Genomic DNA, 21,571 nt, shown 5'->3' with positions numbered 1-21,571 from the left:
GAAGTATGGAACTGTCCTGCGGTCTATTGGGCCTGTCTTCATGAAAATGAACCATGAGTCACAGGTAATTTCTTTCATAGCATGAACACATGGCGACAAATAAGGAAAGTTAACAATCTTGGACATCTTTCCTCGAAGAAAATTCATTCTATCGCAGGCAGAGAGTTATGTGAAAAGAGAGTTTTAAGATGAATTAGAGCTACAACCTTCGCACAACAGACACCTGCTGCTAGTATCTTTCCTGACAGTATCATATTGTGCTAATTGCAAGCTCTTAAACTGATCACATTAACCCTTTAAACACATCTCTTAAAACAGAACTGTACATGAACTCACAAATAGGAAAAGCAATAGGCACAACGAAAGTAAATGCAAGAGCAACCTGGAAGTTTATCCAATCTGGCACTATGCAATTGTAATTAAATCGGTGTCCTTGATGGGCTCTTTTTTCTTAAATAACACATCAATGGTGGAGCCTCCTCCCACATTGGTTTTCCTCTCATTCTTGCGGATGGAGTAGCAGCGACAAACCTTTTTTTTTCTCTTGCAATGGGTCCCGACTGTAGGCAGAAACAAATGGTAGGCGAGCAGCATTGGGCGGGTGATTGGCTCTTCCCATTTGCTGTTCCGGTATTTTGATTGTTTATTGACATGCATTAGTGTTATTGTTTTACTGTATTTAATGATAGTATTATCTTGGTTATTCATTTTTCCACTTTTCTGAGATCCTGGGTGTCAAAGGTTTAAACCTTAACAAGGTTTGGTGCAATTTAGTGACCATGAGGGGCCCAGGAGAAACCACAGCCACTGGGTGAATCTAGGAGATGAGTGGTGTTGACGAGCCTAGTGTGGCTGTGTATGGTTTTTGACAACTACGGGCTGTCAGCATGCAAACTGGGCACAGACCCAATTAGCTGCAATGCAGAGAAAGACCAAAAGGTTGGTAGACATACACAGTGCTAGCAAGGATGCCATTCTACAAGCAGTTTCCACCCGCAGTGACGCATAAAGGCCATGATATGACCAAAGCTACCCTCAGGCCACAGGGATACTGATAAATAATATTGAGCACCGAAATAGTGTAATTAAGAGGTACTCCACTGAGGGCAGGTCTGGCACCTGGATCCTTAGGAAATGTATATATGTGACCAAATCAAAGAAACTATAGATTGGTGGGGACTGTAAGCCTGCCTTTGCAAATGGAAGTAGTCAGGATTAACTGCAGTTCTAAAGGACAAAGCAACACAGTCATAATATTTGAGCAGAGTACATTGTTTACAGATGCAGGTGTGCGCACCTGCGTGTTTTTACAGGTTCAGGGGGGTCTGAGTGTGAAATTAACTGCAATGCCTGCAACAACCACTCCTGGCAGTGCAAGGATACAACCAGAAGCAAAACGTGAATCTAAAACGGTTCTGTTATTTGCATTCTTGTAGAAAAAGAAAAGAAAGTATTCTACTGACAGGTGACCTTGATCACTGGACACACATCATTTATGCGGAGCACGTGTTCTGACATGTTTTGTAGCTCAAGCCTAACGTTTTTTGGAAAATGTAGTTTAAGCAATGTGTACTTTGAAAAAACGCTTTTGGTTGGCAAGAGAATGCATAATACCTGTCCAATAAAATGAGGCCCCTACCATACTCTGGAAAATCTGCATTTTCCTCTCATGAAATTAAATGAATACACGACTTGTAAATCATGTGTTGGCAAGCGTTGCTCTGCGGTAGGTTTCAATGAGGAGGGTGTGCAGATCCATCATGACTCTACAGTGGCTGTCTTAAAGTTGAATGTTATTGAGAATGTGTAGGAAATTGTCTCATCATAAAGCACGATTGCTGTGCTTTCCGGCTGTGCCCAAATCATATTTCAGCATCTGCAGCCTTCAAAACCTAAATATGTTTACTTCGGAACTGGAGCAGTACCTTTCTTTTTGGCACCTGATGAAAACAAGTGACGAGGCATACTATGAACATTACAAAACACGCATTTCTTTTCAATCATCTGATAGCACAACAGAGACATCCAAGTCTGAGCTTTACAGCTATTTTACAATATTAATGGAAATAAAGTAAAGATGCTATCATGGCTGTACTAGCCAATTATGGATAAGATTGTTTCATGTATTAAGAAATGTTCACATTCACATCTTGTTCTCTACAATCAGGGGCCTTAATGATTCTTTTTAATAAATGTCTAAAAAGTCATATTTTTTGTTTGTTTACAATAGTCTTCATCTGAAACAAGTGAGTTGTTGCCTGTGGCCTTTCACGTTATCTACCAAGTCGATCCCAAAGTAACACTTCCATGGAGAAGAAAGATTTCGGATGTCTTATGTCCTCTTGAAAGTATTCTTCATTAGCAAGAGGCTGTTAATACATAGCATTGATTCCAAGAGTTACTGCATTACAAAATGGAGTATTTAGCATAAGGTGGAAAAACCAGCAAACTGATGTATTCTTCTAGTGCAGACTTGTCATACTCTCTTTCCGAGCGTCAGTTGGCAATACCACATTTCTGGGGTCTTATCCATCACAGGCATGTTCTGTTTTACGTTTCTTCCATTTATACAGCATTCATCTGGTCCAAAGTTGAAGAGGAAGAAAATGTTTCTGGGGAACCTTGGCGCCACTCATTTCGAGCGTGATAAATATAATTTCAGCATGATCACTCAGTAAGCGAAAATGCCTTATATGTTCAGAAACTACTATGTAAGCTATACTGGAGGTAGAGGTGCAGGCCGACTAGGAACCAAATTTCCCGAAGGTGGTTTCTGATGTGGTAGCTGCGGTCTGTAAAAAAAAGAAATCAACATATTGATTACTGTTTGATAGTTTGACAACTACGTAGGTAGCGAATGCACTGAACGCATTACACATTAAGTGCCTTTGTTATGAGTAAGGTGGTAACAATACAGTAAAAATCTGTTTTTTTTTAAATATCACTTTATTTTGTAATTATATGTTTGGATCACATTGGATATTTACAACAAAAGGTTTTTAGAAATGAGTGATTGGGGTAAATTACAGCCAATCACTGGATCTCAATAAAAGTAAGCAATTTGGGTGATTCATCAGACCCCACTTGGTTAAGAAAATTGGATGCTATCTCAGATTCAATACATGTATTTGCTTGTTATACACAACTACTATCCAAAGTCTGTTGACTGAACTGTATAGGGAGTAAGAAACATTAAAATCTCTTGGTTTGACACAATCACTAGCATCACTGACAACTTTTTATTCAGATTGCTTTATACCTTTCCAGCACTTAGTGCAAAACTAAAAAGATTGTTTGACCTACTTTCAGTAAAGTATAAGGAACAAGTTACTTACCTGTAACTGTTGTTCTCCAGCATGGGTCTGGCATGGATTCACATGCTCATGAATATTCCCCGTCGTCAGGCTGGGAATCCTCGGTAAAGAAAAAACCAGTATCAGTTTCGTTTCTGATCTGTCTTTCGTAGTAATAACCAATCACTGGTCTCTGCGTCATACTGACCACAGCCAATGACTGCCCTCTACCTAAGCACCGCCTCTGGCAGCCATCTTCAGATTTGGAAGCACGTGAAGTGGCAGTATGACCAAGTGAAGAGCCGCAGAGGGGTAGGCGGGAGGGTTCGCATGTGAATCCATGCCAGACCCATGCTGGAGAACAACAGTTACAGGTAAGTAACTTGTTCCTTCTCCAGCATGGGGTCTGGCATGGATTCACATGCTCATGAATAAAGAATACATAGCAGTACACACATGCACAACCACGGGAGGTGGCAAAGGCTCAACATTAAGCATCACATCAACTCAACATTAAGCATCTTACCTCCTCACCAGGCTCACCTCAGGCGAACAGGTTGCGCAGCACTGCTTGGCCGACCCTGGACTCCTCCCTGGAATCCCGGTCGACGCAGTAGAATTTCGTGAAGGTGTGCGTCGACCTCCACGTAGCAGCCCTGCATATGTCCAGCAGGGGCACACCAGATAGGAACGCCGTGGTAGCTGCGATCGCTCTGGTGGAATGGGCTCTCGGACGGCCAGGCAGCGGTCGGTTTGCCAACCGGTGACAGCACATGATACAGCCGGAGAGCCATCTGGAGATGGAAGCCTTCGAGAGAGCCTTCCCCTGATTGACCGGTCCAAAGTTCACAAAGAGTTGTGACGTCTTCCGAAAACCCTTCGTGCGGTCCACGTAGAACTTCAGCGCTCTAGCTACATCCAACGAGTGCAAAGTCCTCTCAGCCGGCGACGAAGGCGACGGGAAGAACACAGGTAACACCAAGGGTTCGTTGAGATGGAAGTCCACGGTACCTTGGGCATGAAGGAGGGGTGCGTCCTGAGCACTACCCTCGTGTCGTGGAAAATCAAGTACGGGGCCTTGCAGGAAAGGGCCTGGATCTCTCCCACTCGTCGTGCGGAGGTGATGGCCACAAGAAAAGCTGTTTTCCACGATAGAAACTTCAACGGGGCCGAGTGCAGAGGCTCGAACGGAGGTCCCATGAGCTTGGTCAGCACCACGTTGAGCTCCCACGCCGGGGCCGGAGCCTTCACCGGCGGGAACGATCTGAACAGTCCCTTCATGAACTCTTTCACCAGACGATGAGACCACAAGGACGCCCGCCCCGTGGTTCTGGTGTATCGGGAGATCGCAGCAAGATGAATCTTGATGGACGCGTGTGCCAGACCAGCTTTGGCCAGCGTCAGCAGGTACGGCAGTACTTGGGGAGCCGTAATCCGTAGAGGGTTAATCTTCTGTGCGTGGCACCAGACAGAGAACCTCTTCCATTTGTGTCCGTAGCATTTAAGAGTCGAGGACGCCCTGGCCTTTGCAAGAACCTCTCTGCAATCGGCCGGTATGTCGTATCCTCCAAACTCTAGCGCTGCAGGAGCCAGGCCTGCAAGTTCAGCGACTTCGGGTCGTGGTGGAGGATGGCGCCTCCTTCCCTGGAGAGTAGATCCGCGTCCGCCGGCAGCTTGATCGGCGGGGACGCTGACAAGTCCAGAAGGTCCGGGAACCATATCTGCCTCGGCCACGCAGGTGCGACGAGGATCATCCTGCACCGTGACCTCTTGAGCTGGTTGACGAGCCGGATTAGCAGAGGCAAGGGAGGGAACGCGTAGAGGAACAGGGCCTCCCAGGGGAACGAGAAAGCATCGCCCATGCTCCTCGTCTGGGGAAACCTGCTGGCGAACCTCCGGCACTTGGTGTTCGTCGCCGTCGCGAACAGGTCGATCTGGGGTGTGCCCCACCGTCGGAAGAGGCGATCCACCAGATCCTGCCGTAGTTCCCACTCGTGGCACGAGCGCAGCTCCCTGCTGAGTGAGTCGGCGATGGTGTTTTTTATCCCTGCCAGATGAAACGGCACCAGAAAAATCCCTTGGGCGACGGCCCAATGCCACAGGTCCTGCGCCTCCTTGGACAGCGCTGGGGACCTGGTTCCGCCCTGTTTCCTGATGTAAAACATGGTGGTGGTGTTGTCGGTGAATATCCTCACCACCTTGCCCTTGAGGGACGGAAGGAAGGACCTGAGGGCCCAAAACACTGCACGGAGCTCCAGGACGTTGATATGCAGGGACTTCTCCGTCGGGAGCCAGAGTCCCCTTGCGTGCAGATTTTCGGTGTGCGCTCCCCACCCTTCCAGGGAGGCATCCGTGGTCACAGTCTCCTGGTGGGCTGGGGTCTGGAAGTCCATGCCCGCCGTCAGATGCGCGCGGGTGCCCCACCACCGTATCGCTCGTCGGAAACTCTCGTCGAGCTTGATCCTTTCCTCGAAGCTGCCCGTCGTCTGGATCCAGCGCGCATCCAGGAACTCTTGCAACGGGCGCATCCGGAGCCTGCACATGGGAATGAGGTAGATGCAGGAAGACATCATCCCGAGGAGGGACTTGATGGACCTCACTTTGGCCGCGTCGGCCACCAACATCCGTTGCACCTTGCCCAAGATGGTCCTGGTCCTCTCATCCGACGGGGAGGCCAGAAGGGACACTGTGTCGAGCCTCGCTCCCAGAAACAGTGCGACTTGCGCGGGCACCAGGTGGGATTTGGCGTAGTTCACGGAGAATCCCAGGTCCGTGAGGAGTTGGACGGTCCTTGCCGTGTGGACCACGGCGAGCTCCCTCGTCTTGGCGCGGATGAGCCAGTCGTCCAGGTAGGGGTAGACGTGAATCCCCTCGCGGCGCAGCTGCGCCGCCACCGGTGCGAGGCACTTGGTGAATACCCTGGGTGCCGACCGTAGTCCGAAGGGAAGGGCTTTGAACTGGTAATGACGCCCTTGGACCACGAATCTGAGGAATTTTCGGTGCCCCTTTAGGATGGAAATGTGGAAGTAAAGTTGAGGGACGTGAAGTTCTTTCCTGGCCACGGGGGGGACGCGCGGGCACCTTCTTTGAAACTCGAGCGCGTGGCCCCGGGCCAGGGCGTCCAGCACCCAACGGTCGGTGGAGATGGACTCCCACACGCTGACGAAGCCCGCCAGCCGGCCTCCCACCGGGGTGCTTCGGTGGGGGCCCGACCCCACGGCCGGTTCAATCCTGCTTGGACGCGGCCTTGCCGCCTTGACCTCCTTGGCGACGACGGCGGGGTCCGCTAGACTTGCCTCGTCCTCTGTAGGCCTCTTGCGACGACGAGCGGGCCGCTTGACGGTAGGAAGCGAAACCGCCGCCGGAACCTTTGGAGGCGCCCTTGCCTCCGCCGCTCCGAAAGGGCGTCCGTCGTTGCTGCAGGACTCCAAGGGCCCGGGCCGTCTCAGTATCCGCCTTGATGGCCTGAAGGGAATCGTCCACTGTCTTCCCAAACAGGTTGTTCCCGTTGAAGGGCATGTCCAGGACTCTGGTCTGTACGTCCTGCCGGAAGTCCGTAGCTTTGAGCCATCCACGACGTCGAAGGCAAACGCCGTTGCCCAGCTGGCGGAACCCAGTGTCGGCGATGTCCGTCGCCACGGTGATGGCGTGGTCCGAGGCCACCTCACCTTCCTGCAGGATCTCCAGGGCCTCCGCCCTCTTGTCGTCCGGCAGAAAATCCAGCAGGGGAGCTATCTTGTACCAGAGCTCCCTGTCGTAGCGGGCCACGATAGCCAAGGCGTTGGCCGCTTTAATCGTCGTCGCTGCCGACGAGATGACTCTACGTCCCATAGCATCCAATTTCTTTCCCTCGCCGTCCGGCGGGGAAGTCGATGTGGAGGCCGCACCCCCCCCCCCGCTTTCTTCCTGGCTGCCGCGGAGACGACGGAATCCGGGGTAGGCTGCGCCCGGAGGCATAGGGGGGCCGTGTCCGGGACCCGGTACTTTTTCTCGTACCGGTCTCTTCTAGCTGGCGTCGTGGAAGGGTTCTTGAGGAGGGAAAGGCCCTCATCCCAAATGTCGTCCAACAGAGGCACTGCGAGGACCGTCTTCCTCTTGGCCTCGCGCCGCTGATAAAGGAAGCCTTCCTTTTTCTTCTCCTCAGGGCAGAGTTGGAAAAGCTCGGAAGCCCTGGAGATCATGGAGTGGAAAGATCCGATCTCGTCGGGCGGAGAAGCCCTGGTGGGAGGCGACGACGGAAAATCCTCATCGTATGCCTCGTCGTCCGTACCCGTCGCTGCCGTGTCAGTCCCCGTATCATCCCCTCGGGTGGACGGGGAGGAGGGCTGGACGGGGCGCGACGGTTGAAAAGGAGGTGGTGGAGGGATCCTTCTTTTCTTGGTAGGGGGAACACCAGAAGGTCCCGGTTCTGGATCCCCCGACGGGAGAGGTTCCTCCGTCGGTAACGGTAGCCTCGTCCTTATCTCGGAGCATAAGGACTGTATGGCCAACAAAATGGCCGCCGAGTTGTCTTGCGGCGCTGGCAGAGGGGAGTCCGACGGGCGAGCAGGGGCCCCGTCGGTATCCTCGACGATGTCGTCGTCGTCACCTGCGTCGGGGTCCATTCCGACGGGCTGGCCTTCTTCCACGCCTAGGCCGTGGCTTAAGACCTCGATCAGCTCCTCTTCTGAGGTTGAGGCCGAATCTACGACGACGCCCTGCCCCCCCTTCTTCTTCCCCACGGAGGGTTTCACGGGGGTCCTATCGATGGGCACAAAAGAAGACTCCCTCCGAGGAGGCAGGGAGATTCTGGGCCCTGAGGTCGCCACCACTGGTGCAGCCACCACAGGCTGAGCCAGGGCCGCCGCGACCGTTTCGATAGAGGGCTTGGTCGGATGGATCAAGGCCTTCACCACCTTAGGTGCGCTCACCGCCTTATCCTTGAGGGAGGGGGCACTGCCATGCTCCTCCTCTGCCTTAGAGCTCGACCGGGGCCTCTCCAGGAGCTTCGCCGGGTGCTCGGCCTTCCTCTTACCCGACCCAGAGCGTTGGCTCGTGGTTGATGGTGCCGGGGAGGGTGCGCCCTGCCTGGCGCCCGTAGAGCCCGACCGTTCGGCGCTCCCGGTGCCAGCGGACTCGCGGTGCTTGGCCTTATGTTGGGCCCCCGTCGCCAGGGCGCCCTCAAAGGTCTTAGAAGACCGCTCGGATTTCTTCTTCTTCTCGCCAGACGGGCTCTTACCCTCCAGCCAGTTGGCGAGACGTTGATGGCGGTCCTTCATGGTCCGTTCCGACATGTTGCCGCAAAACGCACAGTCCTTCTCCACGTGCGTCTTGTCCTCATGAAGGCAGTAAAGGCAGAAAGAGTGTTCGTCCTCCTTAAAGACGTTCTGCAGCTGGCATCCAGGGCAGACCCTGAACAGCTTTCCGGGCGTCGAGCTTCCCTTCTCCTGGGCTATCTCCGAGACCGGGCCTGAGAAGCTTCTGGAGTCCTCCGAAGTGTAGCTCGACGAAATCTTCACCCTTGAGGGGCACAGATCAATCCGACACGGGTCCCCGTTGATCGGATGTAGGATCGGTGGAGCTTGAGGCTCTTTTGACCGAAAGAATCGAAGTTTTTTGTGAAAAAGCGCGAAAAATAGCACTAACGCTCGAGAGCAATAGCACGAGGATCCCAACACATGAACGTGCGGTAAAAATCTGAAGATGGCTGCCAGAGGCGGTGCTTAGGTAGAGGGCAGTCATTGGCTGTGGTCAGTATGACGCAGAGACCAGTGATTGGTTATTACTACGAAAGACAGATCAGAAACGAAACTGATACTGGTTTTTTCTTTACCGAGGATTCCCAGCCTGACGACGGGGAATATTCATGAGCATGTGAATCCATGCCAGACCCCATGCTGGAGAACTATATTTTATCCATCCACAACAGTTAAAACTACTCTTTAGCATTAAAAGAGCAGAGAAGAAATATGGGACCTTGTCCTCCAGCTCACCCCTCCCCCAGATGTGTTTGCTAATCCCACCTTTATGCCTGGGGCTGTGTGATGTTTAAACAAGCAATTGGAAACATTTATAAATATAGAATTATTGTGTGCAAATTGGTTTTAAGTTTCATATCTAGTTATCATTAACCAGAAGATCAATTTTTGGGGATGAAGTTTTGGCAGAAATTAAAGACATCAGAGCAGTTTTGTTGACTTTCATGAACCAGGTTACACTTGGAATGCTTGCAAGAGCATGATGTGTACACTTTCATCTACTTGTAAATCCTTCACAACCCTCTTGTTTAGAGTTAGACTGAACAATAGCTCATCTATGGGAAACCCAGTAAGTTACGTATACAAACTATGTGTTGGAAAAAGATAGGGCATACCTGATCTATGGTTACAATAAGTGCCACTTTTTTATCAAGCTTATTTTTATTGGTGTTTAGTTAATCTACTTAACTCATTCATAGTTTACAAACAATATTTTCCTGTTTTACTTGACACTCACCAAACGCTGCAACACAGTCACCTGCTTGTACTTAGGTGCAGAGAGCGCGTTGGCCTTAGTAACCGGGGCCATCATACACACAAGGAGGGCGGCCTGAGGAGAAAAATGTGGGATCCTCTGGGGCACCATGATGGACTCAGTGACTTAGCCTGGGTTTGTCACAAGTAACCTACAATTATCATAATTCCTCTGTGTACCAAGAATCCAATGCAGGTCATGGCAGTGCAGCCCATACCAGGCTACAGGCAAAGCCCCAAGAAAAATCAGACTAGAGGACCTCAAGGACAAACTCTTCCCCAGCATGGAAATTATACAAGGCTCTATAAGTCCAGAACTATAACCTATAAATACAGAAATACTGTAGGAGCATCCAATACGTCTTTGCTAGCTTCTACATGTGTTTTTAGTTCTTGAGGAGTTTAGGAACCTCCGGTCAGAGAAAACAGTGTGCTCAGAACCCAGTGCGATCCGTTGCTATCACACCTGTTCAGTGGATCCTGAAAACACAGATTCTTTATGAGAGAAAAGCCAAGCCCAGGCTGCATAACACCCCAAGGAGGAATGACAGAACTACAAAATCAACCCTGTCAAAAATAAACCTACCAGTCCACCAGACAACCACTAACAGTACACTAACAGTACAAAGCAAACCAGTCCAATGAAATCCACCTCCTTTTTACTGCCTCAGTCTCAGCCCCTGGGGGAGTCACTAGAGACTGGGCAATCACAGCCTGGGCTTTGCCCTCACAGAATCCAGAGGCAGGCCAATAGGCAGAGAACCAGCCAAAGGGAGACGCCAGTGTACTATAAAAAGGAACACAACCTCAGTCACGGTGTGGGTTGTAGGAGCAATGTTTGGAGGAAGTTGGCAAGCAGAACGAGAAAGGAGAGGAGAGTGGAGGAGGAGAGTGTAGTGCAGGAGAAAGAGCAAGGAGATAGTGGGTGAGAAGTTGTTGAAGGAGATGGGAGAAGATCAGAAGTTGGAAAGTTGTTGAAGGAAGGTGGAGAATTGTTGTAGGAGGTGGGGGAAGACCAGAAGGCTGAGGTTGGAGAGTTGCTCTGAAGGTGGAAAGGTGTTAAAGGAGGTGCGAGAAGACAATGGAGGAGGCTGGGAAGTTGACAACATTTGGAGAGTTGTCGAAGGAGGTTGAAAGATTAGTGACTTAGAGGTGGAGAGATGAAAAGACCGTCGCTAGAGAAGAAGGTAACATCAGAGAGCAGCTAGCCAATTATTCATGAATGAAGAAGAAGGCAGTAAGAAACCCTAAAGAGGGGAGGAGATGAAAGAGGAGAAGGAGAGAAGGAGGCTACAAATGAGGAGATTGAGTAGTAGACAAGGAGGAATAGTAGAGAGGAAAGAATCCATTAGAAGATGGATATTTTTTGACAGATGGAAATTCGCGATCACCTAAGGAAGGATGGTACACTATCAAATCCATCTTCCACTTTTAAAGCAGGAAGGTTTCATAGATAACGCCTGGAGCTCTCTCCCTCATCTCGTGGAATGGGGGAGTAAGAGTAAAATCACTTTAAAGGCGAGTTATCTTAACCAACATGAATTCAGGGTCTTAAACAGAGCGACAATCACGACAGTCAACTAAATTCAAATCCCTTGCAGGAACAACACATTGGGGTGGTGGAAACTGTTTGTGCAATCCCTGAAAAAAATGCATAACGTTGGGGATCATAAAGAAAGAGCATTGGTCAGGGGTTCTTTTAAAGAACAATATGGCAACCAGACACCCCTTTACAGTGCCAATTTGGAGGCCTGCTCCAGCCACGAAAGCAGGCAATCCAAAACAGGGGAAGTAGGACAGGTGAAAGGGTCCAGGTCCTTACCCTGACAACAACCCGAAAATGTACCAACCCTGTAGGGATAAATGGAGTAAGTGACTCCTCCGAGCTGAAAGAAGTACATCCAGGATGTCATTTAACAAATCCCCTTCTTTGTATCTCTCCCGCAAAGCGTGAAGGTTTAAACTGATGATGTTCGGGTGGTGGACCCCCCTCTTCTGACTGGGAGAGGAGGTTCACTCTCGAAGGAGGCACATGGGGGGGATGAGGGAGGAGACAGAGGGACATGTTCAGAGGTTCCAGGTACCCCATTCTCTGGGCCCAGTCTGGAGCAATCAAACGAAATTAGGACCTGAAAAGGCACATCCTCTCGTGACCTAACCGTATGACAGGAATCGGAGGAAATACATCGAGGAGATCGTAGTCCTAATCTACTGTGAGTGCATCCCTAGAGCTCCCTGTCGAGACCTGGAGCAAAACAACTTGCACTTTTTGCTGACACTTGAGACCAAGAGGTCCACCTGAGGAGTCCCCAACAGGGAGAAGATCTCCTCCAGACATTCCTGGCAGAGCTCCCACTCGTGGAATGCTGAAGTATGCCTGTTCAGAGGACCCGCTATGTCGTTCTCTGTCCAAGCTACATGTCCACTGTCAGAGACACACCGCTTTACAGAGTCCAGAACGACAGTCGCTTTGTTTTTCTACACAGAGGCAAGGACCCCACACCTCCATGTGTGTTGAGGTAAAGCGTGGCCACCTTGTTGTCCGTGAGCACCATCACTCACTTGCCTCAAATTGAGAGGAGGGCAATGAAGGCCAGCCTGATCGCCTTCAGCTCCAGCAAACTGATGTGCTCTCAGGAGTTAGTCGGAATCAAAGTACGCTCACCATAAGGTTGAACAGGTGAGTGCTCCACCCTTCAAGGATTCATCCATGGCCACTATCAGATGGAACCAAGGTTGATGGTGCAATGAACCTTTCAGAAGATTGTCTCTGAAGAACAACCACACGAGATCCTGCAACATGTAGTCCGAGACTTGTATAAGTTCTGACATGTTGCCCGTGAACTGAGACCACTGACAATGGAGTTGCCACTGAAGCGACCTCATGCGCAGCCAGGCCTCTGCCACCCCACAGAATACATGAAGCCATATGAACTAGTAGGCACAGAAAGGCCGAGGCCAAAACCCTCTTCTGGGATTGGTTGATGTGAACCATCTGAAAGATGTTTGCCACTCGAGCCTGAGGAAGGAAGGACCTGCTCTAGTACGCAGTAAGCATCCAGAACAGCACCCATAAATCGAACTGTCTGAAATGGCAAAACATGGGACCTCTTGAAGTTCATGGAGAATTCCAAACTGTGCAACAGCCTGCATGTACGGTACTGACATTCTGACATCTGGCCTGGGTACCGAGTTTGGATGAGCCAGTCATCCAGGTAGAAACATGTATGGTTTCCACCTGAGGCAAGCCACAACCATTGCCAGAGGTTTGGTGAAGGCCTTGAGTGTAGAAGATAGGCCAAATGTCAGGACTTTGAATTGATAGTGGGTGGACCCCACCACAAACCTGAGATACTTCCAGTGCTTGAGATGTATTGACACATGGAAATAGGTGACCTGGAGGTCCAAGGACACCAGCCAGTCCTGCAGATCGCAGGTTTGGAGGAATTGGGACCATTTTGATCTTGCCCTGGCGCAGGTGCATGTTCACGAGTCTCACATCCAGAAGGGGAAGCAAGCCCCCGTCTCCTTCAGAACAGGAAAGTAAAGAGAATACCAACGTTCTGGAAATGGCACTAGCTCTCTGGCACCATTCGCTAAAGATGGCAGACCAGCCCCAACAGGTGAGGCTGGTAGGAGGATGGTGTGAAGGGCATTGAACAAAGGGGCAGCAATAACGCTGCGCCACGACCTGCAAGGCCCAAGCATCGGACCTGGTACAATGCCATTTCTCGCTGAACAGGGAAACCCCTCCACACAGAGGTATGGTGATTGAAGTCTTCTTTTCAAGGGCTTTGGGTTGCAGAGGGCACTGCTGAATCAGTGATGCCCCCTCTCTTAGCTCCTTAGTCTTTTGTCCAGCAGAGGCAGGGGGGAGTGTGTCTGCTGTCTGCCTGATGGTACCCGACCCCTGTCACTGTGGGCATAAGAGAAGAAGAAGGGACTAAACCACCTTCCTCATTGAGCAGAAGCCTTGGGCTGCTGAACAGCTACAGCTAACCTGTGGCAGTGCCTTTTGAAGACAAACATCAGAAGAGAATTGTCAATAAGAGATTACTCCCATGAAAAAGCATGTCCAAGAGCTTCGTTTGAACATCCGGCATGAACCCTGAGGTCCTCATTCAGGAGGGCCTTGTGATGACCGTACCCTTGGCCATAGCATGTGCAACACAGTCGGATGAGTCAAGGCCCGACTGCAAGATCTGATGTGCTGCCCACTGCCACCCTGTACCATGGATTTCAAAAGCCCGCTCTCATCTCCCAACAGGGCATTTTCAGCTGCCTCCAACACCACAGTCCAGAGACCAAAAGAAAATGTGGCCATGGTGAAAGACACGTTATATAACCTCTATGGCGTCCTTTTCCAGTAGTGTCTTTACTTCTTCTAATAGTATGCGCTGCTCTTCTGGCATCATTTTTCTGTGTCTTGGCAGGCAGTTGGGTGGCTTTTGTAAAAGTTTGATACAATGCCTGACTGCAATGGTGGACAACACCCACTTTTCTGACGTTATCCCCTCCCCTGCGTGGGTGAAGTGTGAAATTCAACCACCTACTGGGGTGGCATGGGAGGGAACCTGCAGCGGTGCGTCATTGTTTGGTGGAGCCTTTCCCAGGTGACGTTCTGCCTCTTCCTCTGGATCTTTTATTTCCTCTTTGTAAACCAGAAGAGGAAGACTGTCCTTGCGATGGACCCAAGTTGAAGACTGTCGTCCGTGAGTGTATCCGGAAGAGCGTTGTAAACCCAGACCCTGAAACCTTCTGGAGCTTGAGGAGCCCCATTGTACGTAGGATTTGTTAGTTAATTGGCTGAGGGATTTAAGAGTGTCATACTCTTCCTTCGCGCTCTTGAGGGCATCTTTGACAGGCTTACCTAAAAGGACATTAAGTTCCACTGGCATGTTCAGGAGGGTGGCCTGTGTCTCTAATTTAAAACCAGACTGTCTGAGCCAGGCGTGGCGCTTGATGAGTGTGCCTTCTGCAATGATGCGGCCTGCATTGTCTGCTGCATCAAGACTATTCTTAAGGATGCAGTTAGATCCTTGCTTGCCCTCTGAGTTGGTGTTTAGTACTTGTGATAATTGTGATTTTAGAGGTTCTGGAACCGCTTCAACGTGGTGTTCCAAGTCATCCCACTTGTGGCAGCCATAACTAGCTAGGAGTGTAGTATTATTTGCAATTCTAGCTTGATATGCCGCTGAGGAGGCAATCTTCCTTCCGAAAATGTATATTCTTTTACTCTCTTTGTCTGGCCGGTCTTCAGCCGATGCCAGAGGGGTGCCATACCTCTTTCTGGTAGTGGTGACGACCAGTGAGTCAGGTTTTAGCTTACCACTAATACACAGGAGGTCTGTAGCGCAGGCCTGAATCGTTTTTTTAGATTCTAAGGTTAACCGCCCTTGTGAGGTTAGGCTTAAGTAAGGAGGGCTCTATACGTCTTTGTATATACTGTAACAGTGGGATAAACTGAATGGCAGACTTCTTGTCGCCAAGAATGTCCCCCACAAAGTCCTTGTCTCCTTGTGCCTCTGGGTGTCAATACTGAAATGGTGGGCAGACTTCAGCAGCAGTTCGTTGTATTGGAGCTGATTATCTACAGGTGAATCTGCTACAGGCTGATCTTGGTGGTCAGGCGACTGGATGACATAGATGTCATCGTAGTACTGGTCCTGACTGTATAGGTCTCCTTGAGAGACTTGCGACCCTGAGAGATCAATATCATACATGTCTTGAGTGTGGTCTTGGTAAGTGGAGGCCAGGCAACCTAGGACAGAAGTGCTTGGCTGTGGGTGAAGCTGAGGTTTTTTGGCAGGGGGTTCATGTTTTGCAGCCCCTGACTGGGAGGCGTCTCTAAGGGACGTTAGTTCTTCTGGATGCTTGACCATGAAGTCAACAAAGCATGACATCCTCTTCATAATTCTGTTGAATTGTTCAGGGATCCAGTCACAGGAGGGTGGAAAGCCTGAAGGGATAGGGGTGTTTCGGGAGGGTGCCTGATCCTAGTTATGCATAGCCCTGAGAGTGTGAGGAACCCATAACCTGAAAGCTTTGGGAAGACAAAGGCGTAGAGGATTTTTATTTTTTTGGTGACTTTGTCTTTAACAGGATAGCAGGGACTTTTTTTTAATTAGTTCTTGCATTTTTGTTGTATGTTTAGGGATGCTGATGTGCCTATCGCCTCCCGGTTTTTGTTCACGGTGCCCAAACCGACTTTGGGGGCTGGTTTCAGAGGCCTGTCATGAGGCGAAGGCCCAGAGGACAGGGAAGATCTAGAGGCTTTTTCCGTGGACAATTTTGTCGAATGTCGGCCATGGGCTATGTGCTTGGTGTGTCTGGATGTGTGTGCACTATGGCTGCCGGGTGTTGTCTCCGTCACAGAGCCACAGGCCTGCTTAGTGGAGTCGGGGGTCCGCACATGGGGTTCCGAGGAACCCCGGTCGCCTTCGGTGTCACTAAAGACACTGATACTGCCCTTGCTGGAATCCTCTGTCACGTTGATGGAGGCTTTGGCTTGCATTGTGTGGACAGCCCAGCGCTTGATCCGGCGGTCTTTGAGAGTTTTCGGGTGGAAAATTTTGCAGCACTTGCAAAGCTTTTCAGGGTGATCCCTAGGGAGACAGTAAGTGCACACTCGGTGAATGTCCTTGCACAGGAATTTTCTATGACAGGTAGCTGTTTTTTCCATCGTAAAAGGAAAGAGCATTTAGGCGGGAGAAAGGGAAAAGGGGTGGCAGAATATGCATTCTCTAAAAGGAGTCTCTATGAAAAATCTCCCGCCTCTCCCCCTACTGTGAAGGCAGCGTCTGGTCGTCGATTCAATGAAGTCGTCGACGATGGGGCTGTCCGTCGAGCAGTTGGATGACACTGCAGCAAAAACGGACAGTAAAGAAAGAAGGAAAAGTCTACGAATAAACTTTTAACTAGTCAAGGGCATCAGCCTGGAAAGGAACTCTGCAACTTGCGACCGACCATGATGATGGAAAGAAACAATCGGAGGGACCTCGACGCATGAAGAACCATGGGTATAGTACACATCACATTAGGGATAGTATTACTAAGACGCCCTGTCGACATCTGTTTTTCGTCTTTCGAAAGCATATCTTGTAATACTCTGCGACTACCACTAGATGTCGGACTATGCAGAACATGTGATCTAAGCAGATCCACAAGCCTCAGAAATATATATATATCACTAACAAAAACATTGTTAAAGGGAAATTATGGTTAAGTTGCACTAGCAAAAACCTATGAAATTCTATGGAAAAACGTTACAGGGACGTTATGGTTACAGGTAAAACCGACAAACCCCTTAAATTCCACAGTTATGGTAAGCTAAGCAACCATAACTTGTGCCACCAGTGTGCACTGCAAGAACTAACACCCATGACATCAAAAATGGCATCACAAATCTCATTCATGACATCACATGTTTGGCTCCCTCTCTTTTATTCACTACCATAAGTAGGGCAGGTGCTTTTCTTCACTAACAGTCAGGAACAAACTATTGAAAAGGTTCTATATTTGTGTACGACACGCCTGTCATATGTTCTTACACTACTTTCCTTACAGTTCACTCAAATCATATGATACATATACATATAGGGGAAGAGGAAAGCATAAAACATAGCACTGTTTCTGTGCATGAAGATAATCAGTTATGTTATCAACATTTCTTGCTAATACTGCTCCTTTTGCAGCTTACTTTAATTCCCTTGCATATGGTCATGTTTGTGGTGTCTTTATGGTTTCTGTGTAGTACTGCATTTATGTAGTTATACAGGCAATGGTAGTTACTTCTTACATGTTTCACAGTATCCAACACTCAAAAAAGAATGCATTCATGATTTCACTATGTAACATGGAAAGGTTTTTAAAGTTACACTTCTATGAGGCATGGTGTAGACAATGGCTATGATTGCAAATGAGTTCCTTCATGTACAGTGAAAAAGTGTGCAATGCAATGATATGTATAGCAATGCATTCCTCCATTACCTACTTCTCTCATGATAGTTCCTCCAATAATCTTTGATAGTTTTCTGGCACCATTATGTCATGCATAGACTGTTGCCAGATGGGTCATGTGTTCCTCATTCGGTGAAAATAACAAGGGGAAGCAACCAAATGAAAAACCTTGGACGACGGGGTTTATTAACACGAAACGCTGCTCGCCGCGGCGACTGGAGGTTGCCATGGATGCTAGGTGATTCGTTGCTAAGGAGGGGCAACATTCATCTGAGATCAATGTTCCCTCTAATTATTTTTCTCTATGTGCGGAACCGGTTGGCTGTGTGCGCACATTTGCTCGAGCTGTGCAGGTGGGTACTGCCACTGCTCCGACCTCCATTTTGGCCCTGATTTTAAAAAATAGCACAATTTCCCGTGTCCCTGTGTGCCCGTATCCCCTGCTCTCCCCTTCCTGCTTTTTCTGCTGCTCCCGCCTCCCCAGCCCGCCCACGGAAGCCGATTGGCTGCTTGGCCCACCATGTCTTGGTCTAGCGACGACGCTAGCCATGCCTGCTGCCTTTTGCTCGAGCTGTGCAGGTGGGTACTGCCACTGCTCCGACCTCCATTTTGGCCCTGATTTTAAAAAATAGCACAATTTCCCGTGTCCCTGTGTGCCCGTATCCCCTGCTCTCCCCTTCCTGCTTTTTCTGCTGCTCCCGCCTCCCCAGCCCGCCCACGGAAGCCGATTGGCTGCTTGGCCCACCATGTCTTGGTCTAGCGACGACGCTAGCCATGCCTGCTGCCTTTTGCTCGAGCTGTGCAGGTGGGTACTGCCACTGCTCCGACCTCCATTTTGGCCCTGATTTTAAAAAATAGCACAATTTCCCGTGTCCCTGTGTGCCCGTATCCCCTGCTCTCCCCTTCCTGCTTTTTCTGCTGCTCCCGCCTCCCCAGCCCGCCCACGGAAGCCGATTGGCTGCTTGGCCCACCATGTCTTGGTCTAGCGACGACGCTAGCCATGCCTGCTGCCTTTTGTTCGAGCTGTGCAGGTGGGTACTGCCACTGCTCCGACCTCCATTTTGGCCCTGATTTTAAAAAATAGCACAATTTCCCGTGTCCCTGTGTGCCCGTATCCCCTGCTCTCCCCTTCCTGCTTTTTCTGCTGCTCCCGCCTCCCCAGCCCGCCCACGGAAGCCGACTGGCTGCTTGGCCCACCATGTCTTGGTCTAGCGACGACGCTAGCCATGCCTGCTGCCTTTTGCTCGAGCTGTGCAGGTGGGTACTGCCACTGCTCCGACCTCCATTTTGGCCCTGATTTTAAAAAATAGCACAATTTCCCGTGTCCCTGTGTGCCCGTATCCCCTGCTCTCCCCTTCCTGCTTTTTCTGCTGCTCCCGCCTCCCCAGCCCGCCCACGGAAGCCGATTGGCTGCTTGGCCCACCATGTCTTGGTCTAGCGACGACGCTAGCCATGCCTGCTGCCTTTTGCTCGAGCTGTGCAGGTGGGTACTGCCACTGCTCCGACCTCCATTTTGGCCCTGATTTTAAAAAATAGCACAATTTCCCGTGTCCCTGTGTGCCCGTATCCCCTGCTCTCCCCTTCCTGCTTTTTCTGCTGCTCCCGCCTCCCCAGCCCGCCCACGGAAGCCGATTGGCTGCTTGGCCCACCATGTCTTGGTCTAGCGACGACGCTAGCCATGCCTGCTGCCTTTTGCTCGAGCTGTGCAGGTGGGTACTGCCACTGCTCCGACCTCCATTTTGGCCCTGATTTTAAAAAATAGCACAATTTCCCGTGTCCCTGTGTGCCCGTATCCCCTGCTCTCCCCTTCCTGCTTTTTCTGCTGCTCCCGCCTCCCCAGCCCGCCCACGGAAGCCGATTGGCTGCTTGGCCCACCATGTCTTGGTCTAGCGACGACGCTAGCCATGCCTGCTGCCTTTTGCTCGAGCTGTGCAGGTGGGTACTGCCACTGCTCCGACCTCCATTTTGGCCCTGATTTTAAAAAATAGCACAATTTCCCGTGTCCCTGTGTGCCCGTATCCCCTGCTCTCCCCTTCCTGCTTTTTCTGCTGCTCCCGCCTCCCCAACCCGCCCACGGAAGCCGATTGGCTGCTTGGCCCACCATGTCTTGGTCTAGCGACGACGCTAGCCATGCCTGCTGCCTTTTGCTTGAGCTGTGCAGGTGGGTACTGCCACTGCTCCGACCTCCATTTTGGCCCTGATTTTAAAAAATAGCACAATTTCCCGTGTCCCTGTGTGCCCGTATCCCCTGCTCTCCCCTTCCTGCTTTTTCTGCTGCTCCCGCCTCCCCAGCCCGCCCACGGAAGCCGATTGGCTGCTTGGCCCACCATGTCTTGGTCTAGCGACGACGCTAGCCATGCCTGCTGCCTTTTGCTCGAGCTGTGCAGGTGGGTACTGCCACTGCTCCGACCTCCATTTTGGCCCTGATTTTAAAAAATAGCACAATTTCCCGTGTCCCTGTGTGCCCGTATCCCCTGCTCTCCCCTTCCTGCTTTTTCTGCTGCTCCCGCCTCCCCAGCCCGCCCACGGAAGCCGATTGGCTGCTTGGCCCACCATGTCTTGGTCTAGCGACGACGCTAGCCATGCCTGCTGCCTTTTGCTCGAGCTGTGCAGGTGGGTACTGCCACTGCTCCGACCTCCATTTTGGCCCTGATTTTAAAAAATAGCACAATTTCCCGTGTCCCTGTGTGCCCGTATCCCCTGCTCTCCCCTTCCTGCTTTCCCTCCCAACCCGACCCGCCCTGCTCCCATTGGTCCTCTCGCCCTTCATCTCCGGTCCTCCCAGGGCAGCCCTCTGCTCGTGCAGCCCCCACGGCTAAGGGCCCCTAGGCAAAGGGCGGCTCCAACAGAGGCGGCTCCAAGAAGTGTCTGCAGGTGTCCGCAAGGGAAGCCAATGAAGCCAGCAACTAACAGACACCACCAAAACCGTGAGTGTGGTATGGGTGGAGAGTAGAGCAATCACTCCACTGCAGAAAGCCCATGCCACTCTATCTTACCTCCAAATAACACAGACTGCCATAATGTTAGCATGTCCACTCTTAGATGGAATTGTGTAAGTTAGCATGTCCACTCTTAGATGGAATTGTGAAAGTTAGCATGTCCACTCTTAGATGGAAGTGTGAAAGTTAGCATGTCCACTCTTAGATGGAATTGTGAAAGTTAGCATGTCCACTCTTAGATGGAATTGTGAAAGTTAGCATGTCCACTCTTAGATGGAATTGTGTAAGTTAGCATGTCCACTCTTAGATGGAAGTGTGAAAGTTAGCATGTCCACTCTTAGATGGAATTGTGTAAGTTAGCATGTCCACTCTTAGATGGAAGTGTGAAAGTTAACATGTCCACTCTTAGATGGAATTGTGAAAGTTAGCATGTCCACTCTTAGATGGAATTGTGTAAGTTAGCATGTCCACTCTTAGATGGAATTGTGAAAGTTAGCATGTCCACTCTTAGATGGAAGTGTGAAAGTTAGCATGTCCACTCTTAGATGGAAGTGTGAAAGTTAGCATGTCCACTCTTAGATGGAATTGTGAAAGTTAGCATGTCCACTCTTAGATGGAATTGTGTAAGTTAGCATGTCCACTCTTAGATGGAAGTGTGAAAGTTAGCATGTCCACTCTTAGATGGAAGTGTGAAAGTTAGCATGTCCACTCTTAGATGGAATTGTGAAAGTTAGCATGTCCACTCTTAGATGGAATTGTGAAAGTTAGCATGTCCACTCTTAGATGGAATTGTGAAAGTTAGCATGTCCACTCTTAGATGGAATTGTGTAAGTCAGCATGTCCACTCTTAGATGGAACTATGAATATCGACCTGCGTCGCATCTAGATG

The 21,571-nt window shown here is 50.2% G+C and overlaps 1 protein-coding gene across 2 annotated transcripts in view; it reads right to left on the bottom strand.

Moving 5' to 3' along the window:
* Positions 1-1,877: 1,877 nt before the first annotated feature.
* ADAM9 (ADAM metallopeptidase domain 9) overlaps positions 1,878-21,571 on the bottom strand; it is a 1,404,333-nt gene continuing 1,384,639 nt past the window's right edge. For both annotated transcript variants that reach the window (XM_069617919.1, XM_069617920.1), the window contains one exon: positions 1,878-2,792. In XM_069617919.1, coding sequence (XP_069474020.1) covers positions 2,717-2,792 — 76 coding nt within the window. In that variant the 3' untranslated portion in view covers positions 1,878-2,716. The remainder of the gene's footprint in view (positions 2,793-21,571) is intronic.

This window comes from Ambystoma mexicanum, chromosome 10 (assembly GCF_040938575.1).
Source record: "Ambystoma mexicanum isolate Mex_15411 chromosome 10, UKY_AmexF1_1, whole genome shotgun sequence".
Lineage (NCBI taxonomy): Eukaryota > Metazoa > Chordata > Amphibia > Caudata > Ambystomatidae > Ambystoma > Ambystoma mexicanum.
The sequence above is the reverse complement of the archived record's forward strand: the minus strand, read 5'-3'. Positions and strand labels throughout refer to the sequence as shown.